We start from the raw sequence: 16,425 nt of genomic DNA on the forward strand, positions 1-16,425 counted from the left end.
AAAGCTTTCAGCAGATTGGAACATTCCCCGTTCCTTGATTCTACCCCCTTATGAAAGGCACTAAAGCCTTCACCAGATGGAAATTAACTGTGCTCCCTGGATCCTCTCACTTCAAGGCGGAATCAAAGACCTTCACAAGCAACAGCTACATGGCTCCTTTTTGCTTCAGAGGAGAATCCAGAACCAGGGCAAGATTCTTCACTGCTCTGCACCTTGTATAGTTATTTACAGCTAGTTACAAAATCAAAATAATAGTGTTTTATACTTTTTTTCCACATGAGTAAATAAGTAAACAAAGATCAGAGCAATAGACTTTAGCAGAGCAAATCAGTTTCCTAGTTTTTACCCCCCTCTCAAAAGCCCTTTCTAGCCAGAAAAGAAAAACCAAACAAGGTCTGTAAGTTCTCCCTGCTCCAGGAGGAAGCAGACAAAACCAATTCCCTAGTTGGCGTAATCAATGAAGTCAATGGAATTACACTGATATACACCAGCTGAGGATCGGGCCAACAGTCTTTCTATTCAGTCTATAACTGCTTTCGTGCTGCAGAAAAGAGCTTTCACTTCTTCCTCTGGAAGAGAAACATCTTTTAAATTAGCACTAACCTTCTCCTCTGCCAAAAACACACCTGTTATTGGCGCTCCATGTCCTTGGTGTGATAGCATGGCTGTTAATCCAATCCCAGCAGCTCTAACATCTGATTTTCTCCTTCCTCATGAGGGTTCCATGCTGAGTATCTCCACCAAGGCGAGTTTGAGCTTCCCTGTGGCTTTTTCACCCACTCACACTTCTAATGATCTCAGGCCTCTGACAGATAATATATCCCATCGTGTTCTCATAAGCCCTCAATAACAGTGGCTGCAGGCAATATTTACACTTGAGGAAATCATGCCTCCTGGATTCTTATGTCTAGCATCAGATTTTTTTGTGTGTATGATTGGTAGAGTTCCTCCCTGCTGTGTGATCAGATCCACATGACTGGCTGAAATGCCAGAGTGAGTCAGAAATCTTCATAAGCATCTATCTATAGACATATACTATGTGTGTAATAGTGATTTCAACTTTTAATATCTCATATGGTTTGGTCATAAGAAGAAAAGGCTTGGCTTCCATTCATTTGGTACAGTTAATGCTTGCAGACCAGGAATATGCCATTTTGGGTCTCAGCTGAAGTGCAAAAGGCCATACACAAAGGCACAAGTCTATCCATGGAAGGGTGTGCTATTTCCAATGATTAAGTCCATGCTCCAGGCTTGAGTCTACTCTCATGGAGTTATGTTAAATTTACACTCGTGTAAGTGAGGTGCTGATATGCATTTGAAGAATTGATGATAATGGTGTGTCACTGCTTCTGGAAGTAGCATCGAGTATCGGGTTATCTTTAATAAAGCAGTTGCTTCTGTTGGAATCATCTGTGTCTTTCTGTGCTCAGTCCTCTTGGTGGCCCCAGAACCGGACAAGTGAGAGGAAAATCAAGTCTTGTGTGTTTGGACACCAGCTGGATAGTGTAGTAGAGAATGTGGGGATAACTAGTTCTCCATGTTTAATCAACTCACTGCTCACAAGAAGCTTAAAGGAGCTGCTGTAAGAAGCAGCAGCCATCCCAAAGCTGGCTGAGCCTCAAATGTTAATTGCAGAGGTAGTTTTGGGGATCTGTGAAATTGCTGACTTGGAAGAAATTGTTGATGGGGTGAGATGTGGGGCAATTAGTGGAAAAGTTCTAAATTTAACAAGGGGTAGTGGGGCCTGCTACAGTCTGAGTGCACTGACTGACACTCTGGTATTTTGTGCCTAGTTTAGGGCAGCACAAGATTAATTTGCTTTGCTGGCATGCTCTTGGAAAAGACCTGTCAGTCAGGCTTTCTCTCTTACCCTGACCATCACATGGGGATGAGAAAGATCAGCTGCTTTTCTCTCTCCCCCCACTGGCAGATGGAAGAATTCTCTCTCAAGCATGGAGGGGCAAAGGTTAACTAGAGGAAAGGGAATGAAAAGGAAAGGAGGGAGGAATGGATAATCCTAGCAAATTAAAGCTGATATGTATTAAATCATAAATACAATATGATGTGTCCTAATATACATCAGAGCCAAATGTTTTTGGAAGGTATCGTGACACAGTATGGCTTAGCTCAGAGGTGGGCAAACTACGGCCCGTGGGCCACATCCGGCCCGCGGGGCTGTCCTGCCTGGCCCCTGAGCTCCCAGCCGGCCCTGGCCCCTCCCCTGCTGTCCCCCCTCTCCCGCAGCCTCAGCTTGCCATGCCGGCATCATGGTGGCGTGGCTGGCTCCGGCCGGGCGGCGTGGCTCAGGGGCAGATTTACAAGTGAACACAGGGTGCCCTGGCATGGGCCCCCAACAACAGAGGGACCCAGGACCAGGCACTCGGGCAGCTGAGCACCAGCGCACCCCCCGTGGGGGGGAGGGGCTGCACTGCAGGGGCAGGGGAGGAGGTGGGCAGTGCGGGTGGCGGGTGGAGGACTCAGGAGGAGCACTGGTCGGCCACGTGGCCCACTGGAGAAAAGCGGCACTTTGAAGGGGAAACCGCCGCTTCTCTCCAGCTGCGCGGCTGCCCCTGCTCCTCCTGAGTCCTCTGCCCATGTTCGCAGGGCCACATTCCGAAAGGGGCTGGGGATAGATGGAGGAGTCCCAGGGGTGGTTAGGGAAGGGGGTCCCTGCAGGGGGCGGTCAGGGGACAGGGAGGGGGGTGGATAAGGGGTGGGGTTCCGGGGGGCGGTTAGGGGCAGAGGGTCCCGGGAGGGGGTGGTCAGGGGACAGGGAGCAGGGGGGGTTGGATAGGGGTGGGGTCCCGGGGGTGATTAGGGTGGGAATCTGGGGAGGGGGCAGTCAGGGGACAAGGAGCAGGGGTTGGATGGGTTGGGGATTCTGAGGGGGGCAGTCAGGGGGCGGAAAGTGGGAGGGGGCGGTTGGGGGCGGGGGGCAGGCTGTTTGGGGGAGCATAGCCTTCCCTATCCGGCCCTCCATACCGTTTTGCAACCCCGATGAGGCCCTTGGGCCAAAATGTTTGCCCACCCCGGCTTAGCTGGTAGGAATCTCGCCTCTGGGCTAGTGACGTTCAAGTCTCACATTAGAATGTGGGCTCCTATCTGATGCTTTTATTTTAGTGCAGTACTATGGGGATGCAGTAAATTAGAAAAGCTGGGTCCTTCTTGCTCATCCTTGGTTGCCATCTCTGTGGAGATTATAGATGTCACTTTTAGGAACAAGTAAGGTTTGTGCCTTGGCCAAAATTCCCTCTCACAATGAATCAGGGTTGAATGGCCAAAGCTGTGTGAGAGCTGTTGCAGAAAGCATCACTATAGTTGCTATTGGTTTTGTCTGCACAGTGTATTAATAGTATCTGGTGGCTCTGTACAAATTAGGATATTAGGTTGTGAAAGGTGCTACAGGAAACCAAATTCTGTTTTTAGTGATGTGATAACTTTTGAAATGCAAGCGAACATACATGAATGCACTGATGAATGCAAATGCTGTCATGTTCAGTTTAATCTTTTATAAAGACTTCATACTTGTCAGTATGCAGAGTCCTTGGTTTATTACTTAAATACAGTATTGCAATAATTTGCCTATTTTAGAAATGACAATAAAGAAAAATTGCTGAGAAAATACTTATATTTTCACTACTGGGACTTAAGTTGATGAATCTGTGAAACCAGATGGGAAACTTAAACAGGAACTGAAAGGCATCTGTAAGAAACACTTCTGTATTTGAGCTTTTCAGTTGTCATTTACAGAGGAACACATGCTAAGTCAATGTCCAATAGGCAATTGCCGTCACAAGAGATCACTTTAGAGTACTGGCCAATGTTTCCAAGTACAGTTTTGTTTGTAGTTAAAATGCCACTTATATGTATTGTCCATAACTTTAGGCTGTGAAATTAGATCATTATAGTATTTCTGACAATGATACAATATTTATGGAGTCTTGGCAGCATGCTCAGCCATGTACAAAACACAGGAGACCAATATTCTGGCTGGTTTGCTTACACTTTAATAGACAATACAAAGACACATATGGGCAGATCTTACCTCTTCCTCCATTAAGTACAGAGGTCCTTCTAGGAGCAGAAGGATTTGATATGGAAAGATCTGAATGAACAAAGAGGGTAGTAACTATACGAGAAGACTGAAACTATTTTCAAGTTGCTTGCAGTCATTAAAACAGGGGTGGGCAAACATTTTGGCCTGAGGGCCACATCTGAGTATGGAAATTGCATGGATGCAATTGGGCGTTGGGGTGCAGGAGGGTGCTCTGGGCTGGGACCGAGGAGTTTGGAGGGTTGGAGGGGGATCAGGGCTGGGGAAGGGATTGGGGTACAGGAGGAGGTCACGGGTGCAGGCTCCAGGCAGCACTTACCTCAAGCAACTCCCGGAAGCAGCGGCATGTCCCCCCTCTGTCTCCTACGCAGAGGCATGGCCAGGCAGCTCTACGCGCTGTCCTGTCTGCAGGCGCTGCCCCTGCAGCTCCCATTGGCTGCAGTTTCTGGCCAATGGGAGCTGCAGAGCCAGCACTTGGGGTGGGGGCAGCATGCAGAGCCCCTTGGCTGCTCCTACATGTAGGAGCCAGAGGTGGGACATGCTGTTGCTTCCAGGAGCCGCATGGAGCAGGGCAAGCCTCCAACTCTACTCCACGGCTGGAGCATGGGGCAAGTCCCCGACCCCAGTCCCCAGTGGGAGCTTGAGGGCCGGATTAAAAGGTCTGATGGCTAGATGTGGCCCACGGGCTGTAGTTTGCCTACCCCTGCATTAGAATGATCATAGGTAGATTTTATCTAGGCATTATTTGTAACTGTGTAATTTTAAATATTGTAATACTAGCATCTAGGTTCCAGGAGAGGGACATTATACAAATAATAATAAATGTAATCAATACATAAATAGCTACTTATCTACTTTCTGATTTTAAAGTGAATTTACTAGTAGGGAAAGTTGCTGGCCTGACAGCCCCAGGCACATACTGCAGTTAACACAGAACCTTAACAATGACATAGCTATGTCCATCTCCAGAATTTGATCTTCAAATATTTCACAAAAGTAAACTTAATTCTTAAATATCGTTTACCCTGCTCCCTTCCAAACTGGGCTACTAGATGCCCAAAAGCCATCATCAAGAAAGCTAGGCTGGTTAAAAAGAGGAGAAATGAAAGCAGTTGTAAAAAATAAAATATAACCAGTAGAAGAAAGGGGAAGTTGGTATTAATGAATATAAATCAGAAGTTGAAAATTGATAAGGGAAACCAAAGTGACTCAAGGAGAAATTTATGGCTATCAGAGTTAAGGACAACACGAAGGAGTTTTTAAAATATATTAGGAACAAAAAGAATCCCGACAATCATATTGGTCTGCTACTAGATGGATATGATAGAATTATCATTAATAGTGTAGGAAAGATAGAAGTGTTCAATAAATATTTCTATTCCATATTTGGGGAAAAAACAGATGGTACAGTCTTATAATATTATGATAACATTCTTTCCATTCCACTAGTATCTCTGGAGGATATTAAACAATAGGTACTAAAATTCGACATTTTAAATCCTCAGATCAGATAAGTTTTGTCCAAGAGTTTTAAAAGAGCTGGCTGAGGATCTTGCTGGACCATTAATGTTAATTTTCAATAATACTGGGGAAGTTCCAAAAGACTGGAAGAAAGTTTATGTGCCAGTGTTTAAAAAAGTAAACTGGATCACATGGGTAATTATAGGTCTGTCAGCCTGAGATGGATCCCAGGTAAGATAATGGAGCAACTGGCCTGAGACTTGATTGATAAAGAACTAAAGAAGGGTAATGTAATTAATTCAAATCAACTTGTGTTTATGGAAAATAGATCCTGTCAAACTAACTTGATATTTTTTATGAAGTTACAAATTTGGTCGATAAAGGTTATACTGTTGATGTAATAGATTTTTTAAAGTGTTTGCCTTGGTACCACACGACATTGTGACTAAAAAACTAGAATTATATAAAATTAACATGACACATCTTAAATGGATTAAAATCTGACTAACTAATAGGTCTCTAAATGCAAATGTAGACCAGGAATCATCATTGAGCTGGTCAGTTTCCAGTGGAGCCCTGCAGGGATTGGCTCTTTGCTCTATGGTATTTAACATTTTTGTCAATAACCCGGAAGAAAACCTAAAATCATCACTGATAAAATTTGTAGATTACACACAAGTCAGAGGAATAGTAAATAATGAAGAGGACAGGTCACTGATTCAGAGCGATCTGCATTGCTTGGTAAAGTGGGTGCAAGCAAACAATATACATTTTAATACAGCAGAATGTAAATGTATACATCTGGGAACAGAGAAGGTAGGCCATACTTACAGGACAGGGGACTCTATCCTGGGAAGCAGTGACTCTGAAAAAGATTTGGGGGTTGTAGTAGCTAATCAGCTGAACATAAGCTCCCAATGTGATGCTGTGCCACAAGAGCTAAAGTGATCCTGGGATGCACACAAATCTTGAGTAGAAGTAGAGAGGTTATTTTACCTCTGTCTTTGATATTGGTGTGACCGCTGCTGGAATACTGTGTCTAGTTCTGGTGCCCACAATTCAAGAAGGAGGTTGATAAATTGGAGAGAGTTCAGAGAAGAGCCCCAAGAACAATTAAAGGATCAGAAAACATGCCTTATAGTAAAAGCAGCAAAGAATCCTGTGGCACCTTATAGACTAACAGACGTTTTGCAGCATGAGCTTTCGTGGGTGAATACCCACTTCGTCGGATGACGAAGTGGGTATTCACTCATGAAAGCTCTTGCTGCAAAACGTCTGTTAGCCTATAAGGTGCCACAGGATTCTTTGCTGCTTTTACAGATCCAGACTAACACAGCTACCCCTCTGATACTTGATGCCTTATAGTGAAACTCAAGGAACTCAATTTATTTAGTTTAACAAAGAGAAGGTTAAGGGGTGAGTTGATTCCAGTTTAGAAGTACCTATGTGGGGAACAAATATTTGGTAAAGCGCTCGCCAATCTAGCAAAGAAAGTTATAGCATGAGCCAATTGCTGGAAGTTGAAGCTAGACAAATTCAAACCGGAAATAAGGCATAATTTTTTAATGCTAAGAGTAATTAACCACTGGAACAATTTGCCAAGGATCGTGGTGGATTTTCCATCACTGACTGTTTTTAATATCCAGATGAGATGTTTTTCTGAAAGATATGGTCTAGGAATTATTTTGAGGAAGTTCTATGACCTCTATAGGAGCTCAGACTAGATGATCACTGTGGTACCTTCTGGCACTAGAATCTATGAATCTGTGGAACAATCCTGTTTACATGTTTTCAGTTAACTCTTGTTTTGTACGGCTCTACAAATCCATGTAGCACTTTCTTAGCTAAAGTTCCAGTAATGTACAACTGAAAAGTTCACACTAGATGGGTCATTTGTCCAATGAAGAGTGTGGTTCTTGGTTTAACAAATAGTAGGGTGCACACAGTTAACAATCCTAGGTACAGTTAATCCAGGTTAGACTTTATTTATAACACACCAATAGCTCAAAGATGGGCTATCCAGTTTTCTGCACTGAATGCAGCACAAATGATTACCTGCCATGTGGGCAGGTGGTGTATGTGTGCATGCCATGCAAAGAGGTCATGGTCCTCAGAGACTTAGTATAGGCTCTTGAGACCAGAGTGTCTGAACTGGAAGACAGAGAGGTACAGATGAGATTTTCCGGGATGCACTAGAGCAGTCCACCCCCAGTCTGACAGCCTCCGTGCTTTCGCGGACGATGAAAATCTTGGGGAAGGAGAACATCAAACTGGAGTGAAGGGAAACAGTCCTATAGTTGGGACCCTCCTTCCAGATGATATCATGGTATCCTCTCACACTGAGCATACCTCTCCAGGGGAGGGAATCCCAGTTATTAGGAAGAGACAGGTACAGTAATAGTAATGGGGAATTTGATCATTAGAAATATATAGCTGGGTTTGTAATGACCAGGTGCAGAGGAGCACATGGTTTGGAAAGAGACATTTGTTAGGAGTGGATCTATAAATGGGGATTCTCTATATCCTAGTAAAGATGAGAGAATAGAAGTTGACAAAATACAGGGACAATCTGAATAGAAACAGTCAAATGAAAAAGAGTCCCATCCAATTACATTAAATGAAGGCAGACAACTAAAAAGTGACAAATTGGATAAGTGCTTCTATACAAATGGTATAAGTCTAAATACGAAGATGGGTGAACTACAATATGTAGTATAAATGAGGGTATTGATATAATAGGCATCACAGAAACTTGCTGGAATGATGATAATCAATGGGACATAGTAATACCAAGGTACAAAATATATAGGAATGACAGAGTAGGTTGTGCTGGTTGGGGAGTGGCACCAAATGTGAAAGAAAGCATAGAGTCAAATATACTAAAAATCTGATATGAAACAAACTGTACCTCAGAATCTCTATGGATAGAAATTCCATGCTTGGATTATAAGAGTGTAGCAGTAGGAATATACTACTGACCACCTGACCAGGATGGTGATGTTGATTGTGAAGTGCTCAGGGAAATTAGAAAGGCTATTAAAACAGAAAACGCAACATTAGTGGGGGACTTCAGCTATCCCCACATGGACTGGGTACATGTCACCTTGGGATGGGCTGTAGAGATAAAGTTTCTAGACACTATTAATGACTGCTTCTTGGAGCAGCTAGTCCTGGAACCCACAAGGGGAACTGGTTGCCAGGGGATGTTGTGAAGGCCAAAAGTATAATTGAGTTCAAAAAGAATTAAATAAGTTCCTGGACAATAAGTCTATCAATGGCTATTAGTCAGGTCATGACCCTAAACATTTTGCTGCCAGATGCTGGAACTGGATGACAAGGAATAGGTCACTTGCTGATAGCCCTGTTCTCTTCATTCCCTCCGAAGCATCGGGCATTGACTACTGTCAGAAGACAGGAAACGGGGCTAGATGGACTATTGGTATGGCCCAGCGTGGCGATTCTTATCTTCTAAATTACAGGTTGTTTTTTCAAAGTTTCCACCACAGAAAGCATAAAGGGCAGGGATGGCCAACCTGAGCCTGAGAAGCAGCCAGAATTTACCAATGTACATTGCCAAAGAGCCACAGTAATACATCAGCAGCCCCCCATCAGCTGGCTCTGGGCTGGGGCCAAGGGGTTTGGAGTGCAGGGTGTCAGTGGTGAGCTGCAGCCGGTTCGCACCGGTTCGCACAAACTGGTTGTTAAATTTAGAAACCCTTTTAGAACCGGTTGTAAAGGGCTTTTAAATTTAACAAAGGCTCCAGGAACTCCCTGCCCTGCCCCCGGCCCCAGCTCACCTGGCTCCAGCTTTGCCGCCTCCTCTGAAGGCTCTCCCTCCAGGCTTCCCGCCAATCAGCTGTTAGCGCGGGAAGCCTGGGAGGGCTGAGAAGGAAGCAGCAGCTTCCTGCAGGTGAGCTGGAGCGGGGGGAGGGCACAAGGAGGGCTCTAGGCGCCGCGCGTCCCCGGCCAGGCGACACGGCTCCGGGCCGGCCCCCAGCTCTGACCCTGACCCCGGCCCCGACTCTGGCTGGGTGGGCGGCGTGGCTCCGGGCCGGCCCTGACCCTGACCATGGCCCCGGCCCCGACTCTGGGCAGATCCTGACTCCGGCCGGGCGGCGCAGCTCCGGGCCGCCCCCGGCTCTGAGCCCAGCCGGGCGGGCGGTGCGGCTCCGGGCTGGACCCCGCCGCCGACCCGGCCCCCGGCCCCGACTCTGGCCAGGCGGGCGGCGTGGCTCCGGGCAGGCGGCGCGGCTCTGACCCGGACCCCGGCCCCGACTCTGGGCAGCGCGGCTCCGCACTGGCCCCCGGCTCTGACTCTGGCCAGCTGGGCGGCGCAGCTCCGCGCTGGCCCCCGGCTCCGGGCTGGACCTAGACGCCGACCTGGACCCCGACTGCAGCCCATCGCCCGTGGCTCCCAGCCCCGACTCTGGGTGGCACGGCCCCCATCTCCAGGCAGCACGGTAAGGGGGACAGGGAGCAGGGAGAGGGTGTTGGATAGAGGGCCGGGGGTGGATTAGGGTCGGGACTCGGGGTGGTCAGAGGGCAGGGAACAGGGGAATTGAATGGGGGCAAGGGTCCTTGGGGGGCAGTCAGGAAGGACCCGGGGTTGGATGGGGCGGTGGGAGGTAGTTAGGGGCAGGGGTTCCAGGGGCAGTCGGGAAAGAGAGAAGGGGTGGTAGGATGGGGCGGGGGTCCTGGGGGGCCATCAGGCATAAGAGGAGGGGTTGGATGGGGTGGCAGGGGGCAGTTAAGGGACAGAGAAGAGGGTGGATAGGGCAGGGGTCCTGGGGGGCGGGGCAGGAGTCCCGGGGGGTGGGTGGGGTCACCCTCGTGGGGTGAGGAGGAGGGAACCGGTTGTTAATATTTTGGCAGCTCATCACTGATGGGGGGTGAGGGCTCTGGCTGGGGGTGCGGGCTCTGGGGTGGGGCCAAGGTTCAGCGTGCAGGAGGGGGTTTAGGGTTGGGGCAGAGGGACGGGAGGGAGTGAGGGGTGTAGGCTCCAGGTGATGCTTACCTGAGACAGCTACAGGGAAGCAGCGACATGTCCCTCCCACTCCTAGGTGTATGGGGAGCCAAGGGACTCTGTGCTCTGCCACTGCCCCCACTGCAGGCACTGCCCCTGCAGCTCCCATTAGCTGTGATTCCTGGCCAATGGGAGCTGCAGAGCCAGCACTTGGGGTGGGGGCAGCGTGTGGAGCCCCCATGGACACCCCTCTGCCTAGGACCCAGAAGGAGCTGCTGGCTGCTTCCCAGGAGCTGCACGGAGCCGGGTAGGGAGCCTACCAGCCCCGCACCAACTTAATGGCCCAGTCAGTTGTGCTGACTGGAGCTGCCAGGGTCCCTTTTTGAAGTGGACACTTGGCAACCCTATTTAAATATGAGCTTCACCTTGTAAAACCACCTTTAGGTTACAGTGTTATATAACTGTAGCTTGTGTTTCGGCCTGTATTCATGTGTTGACCTGGTGGAAAATTTTCAACCGGAATGTTTTTCCCTTGGAAAACAGTGATTCATTGAAACTGAAATGTTCCACGGGAACATGTCAATTTTGATGAAATGTCTTTTAGAAATGTATTTTCTCTTTTATTTTATATTTACATATTTTATATAATAAAATAAAAATAATGTAAATTAAAATTTGATATAAAATAAAACACAAAATCAAAAATCAAAATTTAAAAATGTTAATGGACCTAAAATGAATTTTTTTTTTCAAAAAAAGTCTCAGGAATTTTCAAATTTTGACAATTTTTTTCCTGTTTGGTACTTTTTTTTTCTTTTCAAAATTATGGAATTTCCCATGAAAGAGAAATTCTGGTTCCCGAACAGCTCTATTAATTTCCTTTCTTTTCCGATATTTCAACCTGCTGCATTTCAAGGAAAAGTGAAATTGTTGCAATGGTTTTTCTTATTATTAAAGTAATCATGACTATAAATTATTGTTAACATTAACAATGCTTGGGTTTAAGAAAGCCATCTGGTCACTCTATTCATCACTGGTCACTGATTCAAGAAAGGAAGAATCACAGATGCTCAAACTCACATGGATCTGCTGGGTTAGGGTAAACATATTATTAATAATTTATAATCACTTCAATAGCTATGGCTTCCAGACAGCGACTGGCCTGAGCCAAGACTCAGCATCTGAACAACAACAAACTTTGGAGATATTGGTACCCAGGTCTGAGTTTGGTTGCTTGGGTTTCCCCCTACTTGCATCAAAGAGTTTCTTTTCTGGAATCAGCCTTATTCCTGACCTCCTTTCTAGGGTTATTCATGTCTCTTTAATTCTTCTGCAAAAGCTGATTTGCCTAGCATGAGAAAGCAGTCAAGTGGAGGGATCTGCGTGCCCCAAGGAAGCCCGCGATAGGCGTGCTAGTATCCAGAGGCACATGTCACATTATTATGGTCAGATTTCGTTACGGACAACATCCAGGTCTAAGTAAAATATCCAGGCTTCATTTCTGCAGAAGTTACTTTAAAAGCCAGATAGAGATGAGGTGCCCAATCCATAGAGTGTGTATTAGATCCAATGGCATGATGACTGGTGTCATGATTGCAGGGCTAGCTGTATCTCTCCCCTTTTCTGGTTTCTCTGAGTGCACCCCCACCGGTGTCAGGCATCATGCCATATCTTGGGGTGGAATTCTGCAATTCTCCCACTCTTAGACCAGACTCTAGGCTACAGTACTCTGTGTATCAACCATGTTTACTCTAACTCAGCAGATCCATGTGAGTTTGAGCATCTGTGATTCTTCCTTTCTTGAATCAGTGACCAGTGATGAATAGAGTGACCAGATGGCTTTCTTAAACCCAAGCATTGTTAATTTTAACAGTAGGAACAAAAATTTAGAAAAAAAGGATTTTAAAACAACAAACAGCCTGCACACAATGTCTGTCTCACTTAAAGTCTTAGCATCTCCTGATGGTACCCTAGGCAGGCCTAACTTCTTCAGATGTCACAGCAGGTCCCTGTGTCTCAGTCTGGATCTGTCCAGTAACTAGTCTCCTCTCTTAAGAGAGTATGTGTGTCATAAACCTGATAGAGTCCTTGCGATCTCCTGTGCTCGCAGGCCTTTTCCTGTCTTGGCATTGTCTCTTAAGTCTCATGTGTTTGCTGAGAAGTGGCTAATCTTGAACCACTCTTTCCCTTCCTGCTTGTTTTTCCTGACAACCCCCTATTGAACTAAACCAATATATTTATACAGTAAACATCTCAGTAGCCAGGTCAACATACAGTATTCATACATTTATTACAGAGCAGTGCCAAATCCGTCACAATTGGATACAACTGATTCTCCATCACAGTTCACACCATTAAAGTCCAGCTTCCTGACACCTTAGAGATGTCTGCAACTATATACAAACAGTTACTGGGTGGACATTGGATAATCAGCATGATGGGGTAATTACACCTAGTTACAGTGATGATCAGTGATTCATAATTAACAGATTATAAAGCCAGAAGGGACCACTACTCTGCCTGCCTGCATAACACAGGCCATTTAAATAATTCCTGTTTGAACTAGACCACATCTTTTAGAAAAAGATCCAATCTTGATTTTAGATGGAGGATCCACCACAATGGAGTGCAGTGAAAATGTCCTAACAGAAGGAGCTGGATATGGTGAAATATATGCTCTCAATCAAAGCAATGCTGAAGTCAACTGATGTGACAAGGAGGGAATCTTAAATTGGAACAGTCCTGGCTGAGGACATCCAAGTCTTTTGTCACGGAAGGGGGCTTCTTAGACTGGCACACGGCACTGGCCGCAGAAGAGGGCTTCTTTGCTTGACAGTGGCTACGGCTCCGATTTGTTCACTCTGACCCTGGGTAAAATTAATCCTAGGGTAGTTAAGGAACTAGCTGAAGCAATCTCAGAACTGTTAGCAATTATTATCTTTGAGAACTCATGGAGGATGGGGTGAGGTCCCAGAGGACTAGTAGAGGGCAAGCATAGTGCCTATCTTTAAAAAGAACAAAGAGGACCAGAGGAACTATAGACCATTCATACAACTTCAATACCTGGAAATATACTGGAACAAATTATTAAACAATCAGTTTGCAAGCACTTAGAGGATACTAGGGTTATTATGAGGAAGAGCCAACATGGATTTGTCAAGAACAAATCACGCAAAGCTAACCTAATTTCCTTCTTTGGCAGGGTTACTGCCTAGAGGATAGGCGGGAGGCAGTAGATGTGCTATACCTTGATTTCAATAAGCCTTTTTACAGTCCCACATGACATTCTCATAAGCAAACTAGAGAAATGTGGGCTTGATAAAATTACTATAAAGTGGGTGCACAACTGGTTGAAAGACCGTACTCAAAGAGTAGTTATCAATGATTCACTGTCCAACTGGGAGGGTGAGTGTATCTAGTGGGGTCTCGCAGGAGTCAGTCCTGGGTCTGATACCCTTCAATATTTTCATTAATGATTTGGAGAATATGCTTATAAAATTTGTGGATGACATCAAGCAAGAAGGGCTTGAATGCAATTTGGAGGACAGAGCTTAGAATTCAAAATGACTGACAAATTAGAGAAAAATCAAGATGAATTTCAATAAAGGCAAGTGCAAAGTAGTACACATAAGGAAGGAAAAATCAAATGCACAGCTGTAAAATGAAGTGAATAACTGGCTAGGTGGTAGTACTGCTGAAAAGGATATGTGGGTTACAATGGATCACAAATTGAATACGAATTCACAATGTGATGCAGTTGTGAAAAAGGCTAATCATAGACTCATAGAACTGGAAAGGACCTCGAGAGGTCATCCAGTCCAGTCCCCTGCACTCATAGCAGGACTAAGTATTATCTAGACCATCCCTGACAGGTGTTTGTCTAACTTGCTCTTAAAAATCTCCAAAGATGGAGACTCCACAACCTCCCTAGGCAATTTATTCCAGTGCTTAACCATCCTAACCATCACAAAGGTGTGAGAAATAAACACATAGGATGAGGGAGGGATGCACAGAAGGAAAAAGCTAAAAAAGGTAATATTGCTCCCAAATATATCTGGAGCCCAAAGAACTGTGGCTGCTATAAACAAACATGCAAGCTCTACTTCACAGATACTGCTACTCTGACTGGTTTCTGGCAACTTGTAAAACATATAATGCAGTGAGCATCACTACAGGGATCACAACATATTTAAAGGGTTATTACCTGTGATATGGTGACTGGCCCCTTTAAGAGGTAAGAGGTCCAGTTCCAGTAGGGTGGACAGTCCCGATTTTGGGACAGTCCTGATTTGGGGGTCTTTTTCTTATATAGGCTTCTATTACCCCCACCCCTGTCCTGATTTTTCACACTTGCTGTCTGGTCACCCCAAGTTCCACCTGTGTCTCACTCAGGAAGATCACAGACTCAAGAGTGGGTGAAGGACAAGAATCCATATGGCTGGCTGCAAATAAGCGGAGACTTGGCTCAGAGGGAGAAGCTTTCTGGATGGCCTGAAAAGTTCTGTTACAGATTTGAGCTTTGTTTAGTCTTGATCCACCCCTGCAAGTGTGGCAATGCTGGCAAGGGTTAAGTTGTGGTGGGGCTGCTATTAGTGTTTATATGGTAAGCTACTTAGTTGTAGTTGCAGAGCTACTTTCGCGAGTTTACGGTAATCTCTTTTAGACAGACAGACTACATACAGTAATAAGGAGGACACTCCGGTAAAATGTTGTTTTACTCTGTACGCGAAGGAGCATGTGACTGGTCCAGCGAGTTGCGAATCATGTGATAGCTGAGCAGGCTCAGATAAGAAGCTGAGAGGCGTGGGAGAGAAGCGCACAGAAATCTGACCCACACAGACTCTGCTGAATAGGCAGCAGAAGCCACCAGATCTTCCTACGAAAAGCTCGACTGCAAGGCCAAGCGGAAACATGGACTGTGGCGTGATCACCTCCAAGACAGTGCTGCTGCTGCTCAGCCTCATCTTTTGGGTAATTTGATAGAAGAACCTTTAGTTTGGTAACTTTCCCTGACCGCCCTTTGGCTGCTGCCACTACTGGCTTCCTGTAACAGTCCTCACCCCTTTCTCTTTTCACTGAACTGATTTAACTGCGGATGTTTTCAGATATTCTGGGGCTGATCCTACAGTTCTTACTCAGGCAAAACTCTCTACTGAAGCTGATGGGGAGATTGGTCTGAGTCCGAACTGTAGGATTGGGGCCCGGTATCTGTACTTCTTTTACTGTAAAGAATTTAGTATGCTAGATGCTCTATAAACAACGTTAATTGTTATGAATTATTACTGCCTTGAGAGGTTTAACACTAATGTGATCAACTGTCCGTTTTTACTGGGCAAATTAAGGACAGATCAGAGAGCAATGAGTGAGCGTCAGTACAAAGCAGATGTGCCTTAAAGAGGAACTGAAGGGGGATTTGGTATGGAAATACACACTTAACTCCATTGATCTACTTTTTTCTCACAGCAAGGAAGCAAACCTACGAATGTAATTTTGTACACAGAACTTTTATTTTTCCAACTAAACTTTTAAAAGTAGTTTTGTTAGTGAAACCAAGCGTAAGAGACTATGTAAAGACAATGAAAAATGCTAACTAAAGACAGGTGGTTTCTGCCTCTGCCCAGAACTGGTCACCCCAGGGTGGTAAGCTAGAGATTCCATATCAGAGTTGTAGGTAATGAAGTGAGATTTTATGAAAAACACAAAGTGAGGACACCAGAGAGTTAGGGGGCCACATACCTATCTGGTGTAAGGCAGCGTAGCTCCAGCTGAATATTCTGTGATATTAGAGGCTGGAGGTGAACTGCCAGGTGGGAAGCAGACTTTCCTCCCTGGGATGTTGGCCATAGATAGGGCTTTCTGCAACTAATGCTTGTTGTACTATGGTGTAACTCCATTAGTATTAGCTATACTCTATTTATTTCAGTGTAAGGGAGATCAGAATTGGGCA

The 16,425-nt window shown here is 45.6% G+C and overlaps 1 protein-coding gene across 2 annotated transcripts in view; it reads left to right on the top strand.

Annotated features, from left to right (window-relative positions):
- The window catches only part of LOC120407930 (tetraspanin-36-like), a 70,503-nt gene that overhangs the window by 7,269 nt on the left and 46,809 nt on the right, over positions 1-16,425 (top strand). Inside the window, exon 1 of one of the 2 annotated variants that reach the window (XM_039544298.1) lies at positions 15,153-15,449. The exons of the other annotated variant lie outside the window; for it this stretch is intronic. Coding sequence (XP_039400232.1) covers positions 15,390-15,449 — 60 coding nt within the window. The 5' untranslated portion in view covers positions 15,153-15,389. Of the gene's footprint in view, positions 1-15,152; positions 15,450-16,425 lie in introns of those variants that run through there. 2 annotated transcript variants of the gene reach the window in all.

The sequence above is a fragment of the Mauremys reevesii genome, linkage group 6 (genome assembly GCF_016161935.1).
Source record: "Mauremys reevesii isolate NIE-2019 linkage group 6, ASM1616193v1, whole genome shotgun sequence".
Lineage (NCBI taxonomy): Eukaryota > Metazoa > Chordata > Testudines > Geoemydidae > Mauremys > Mauremys reevesii.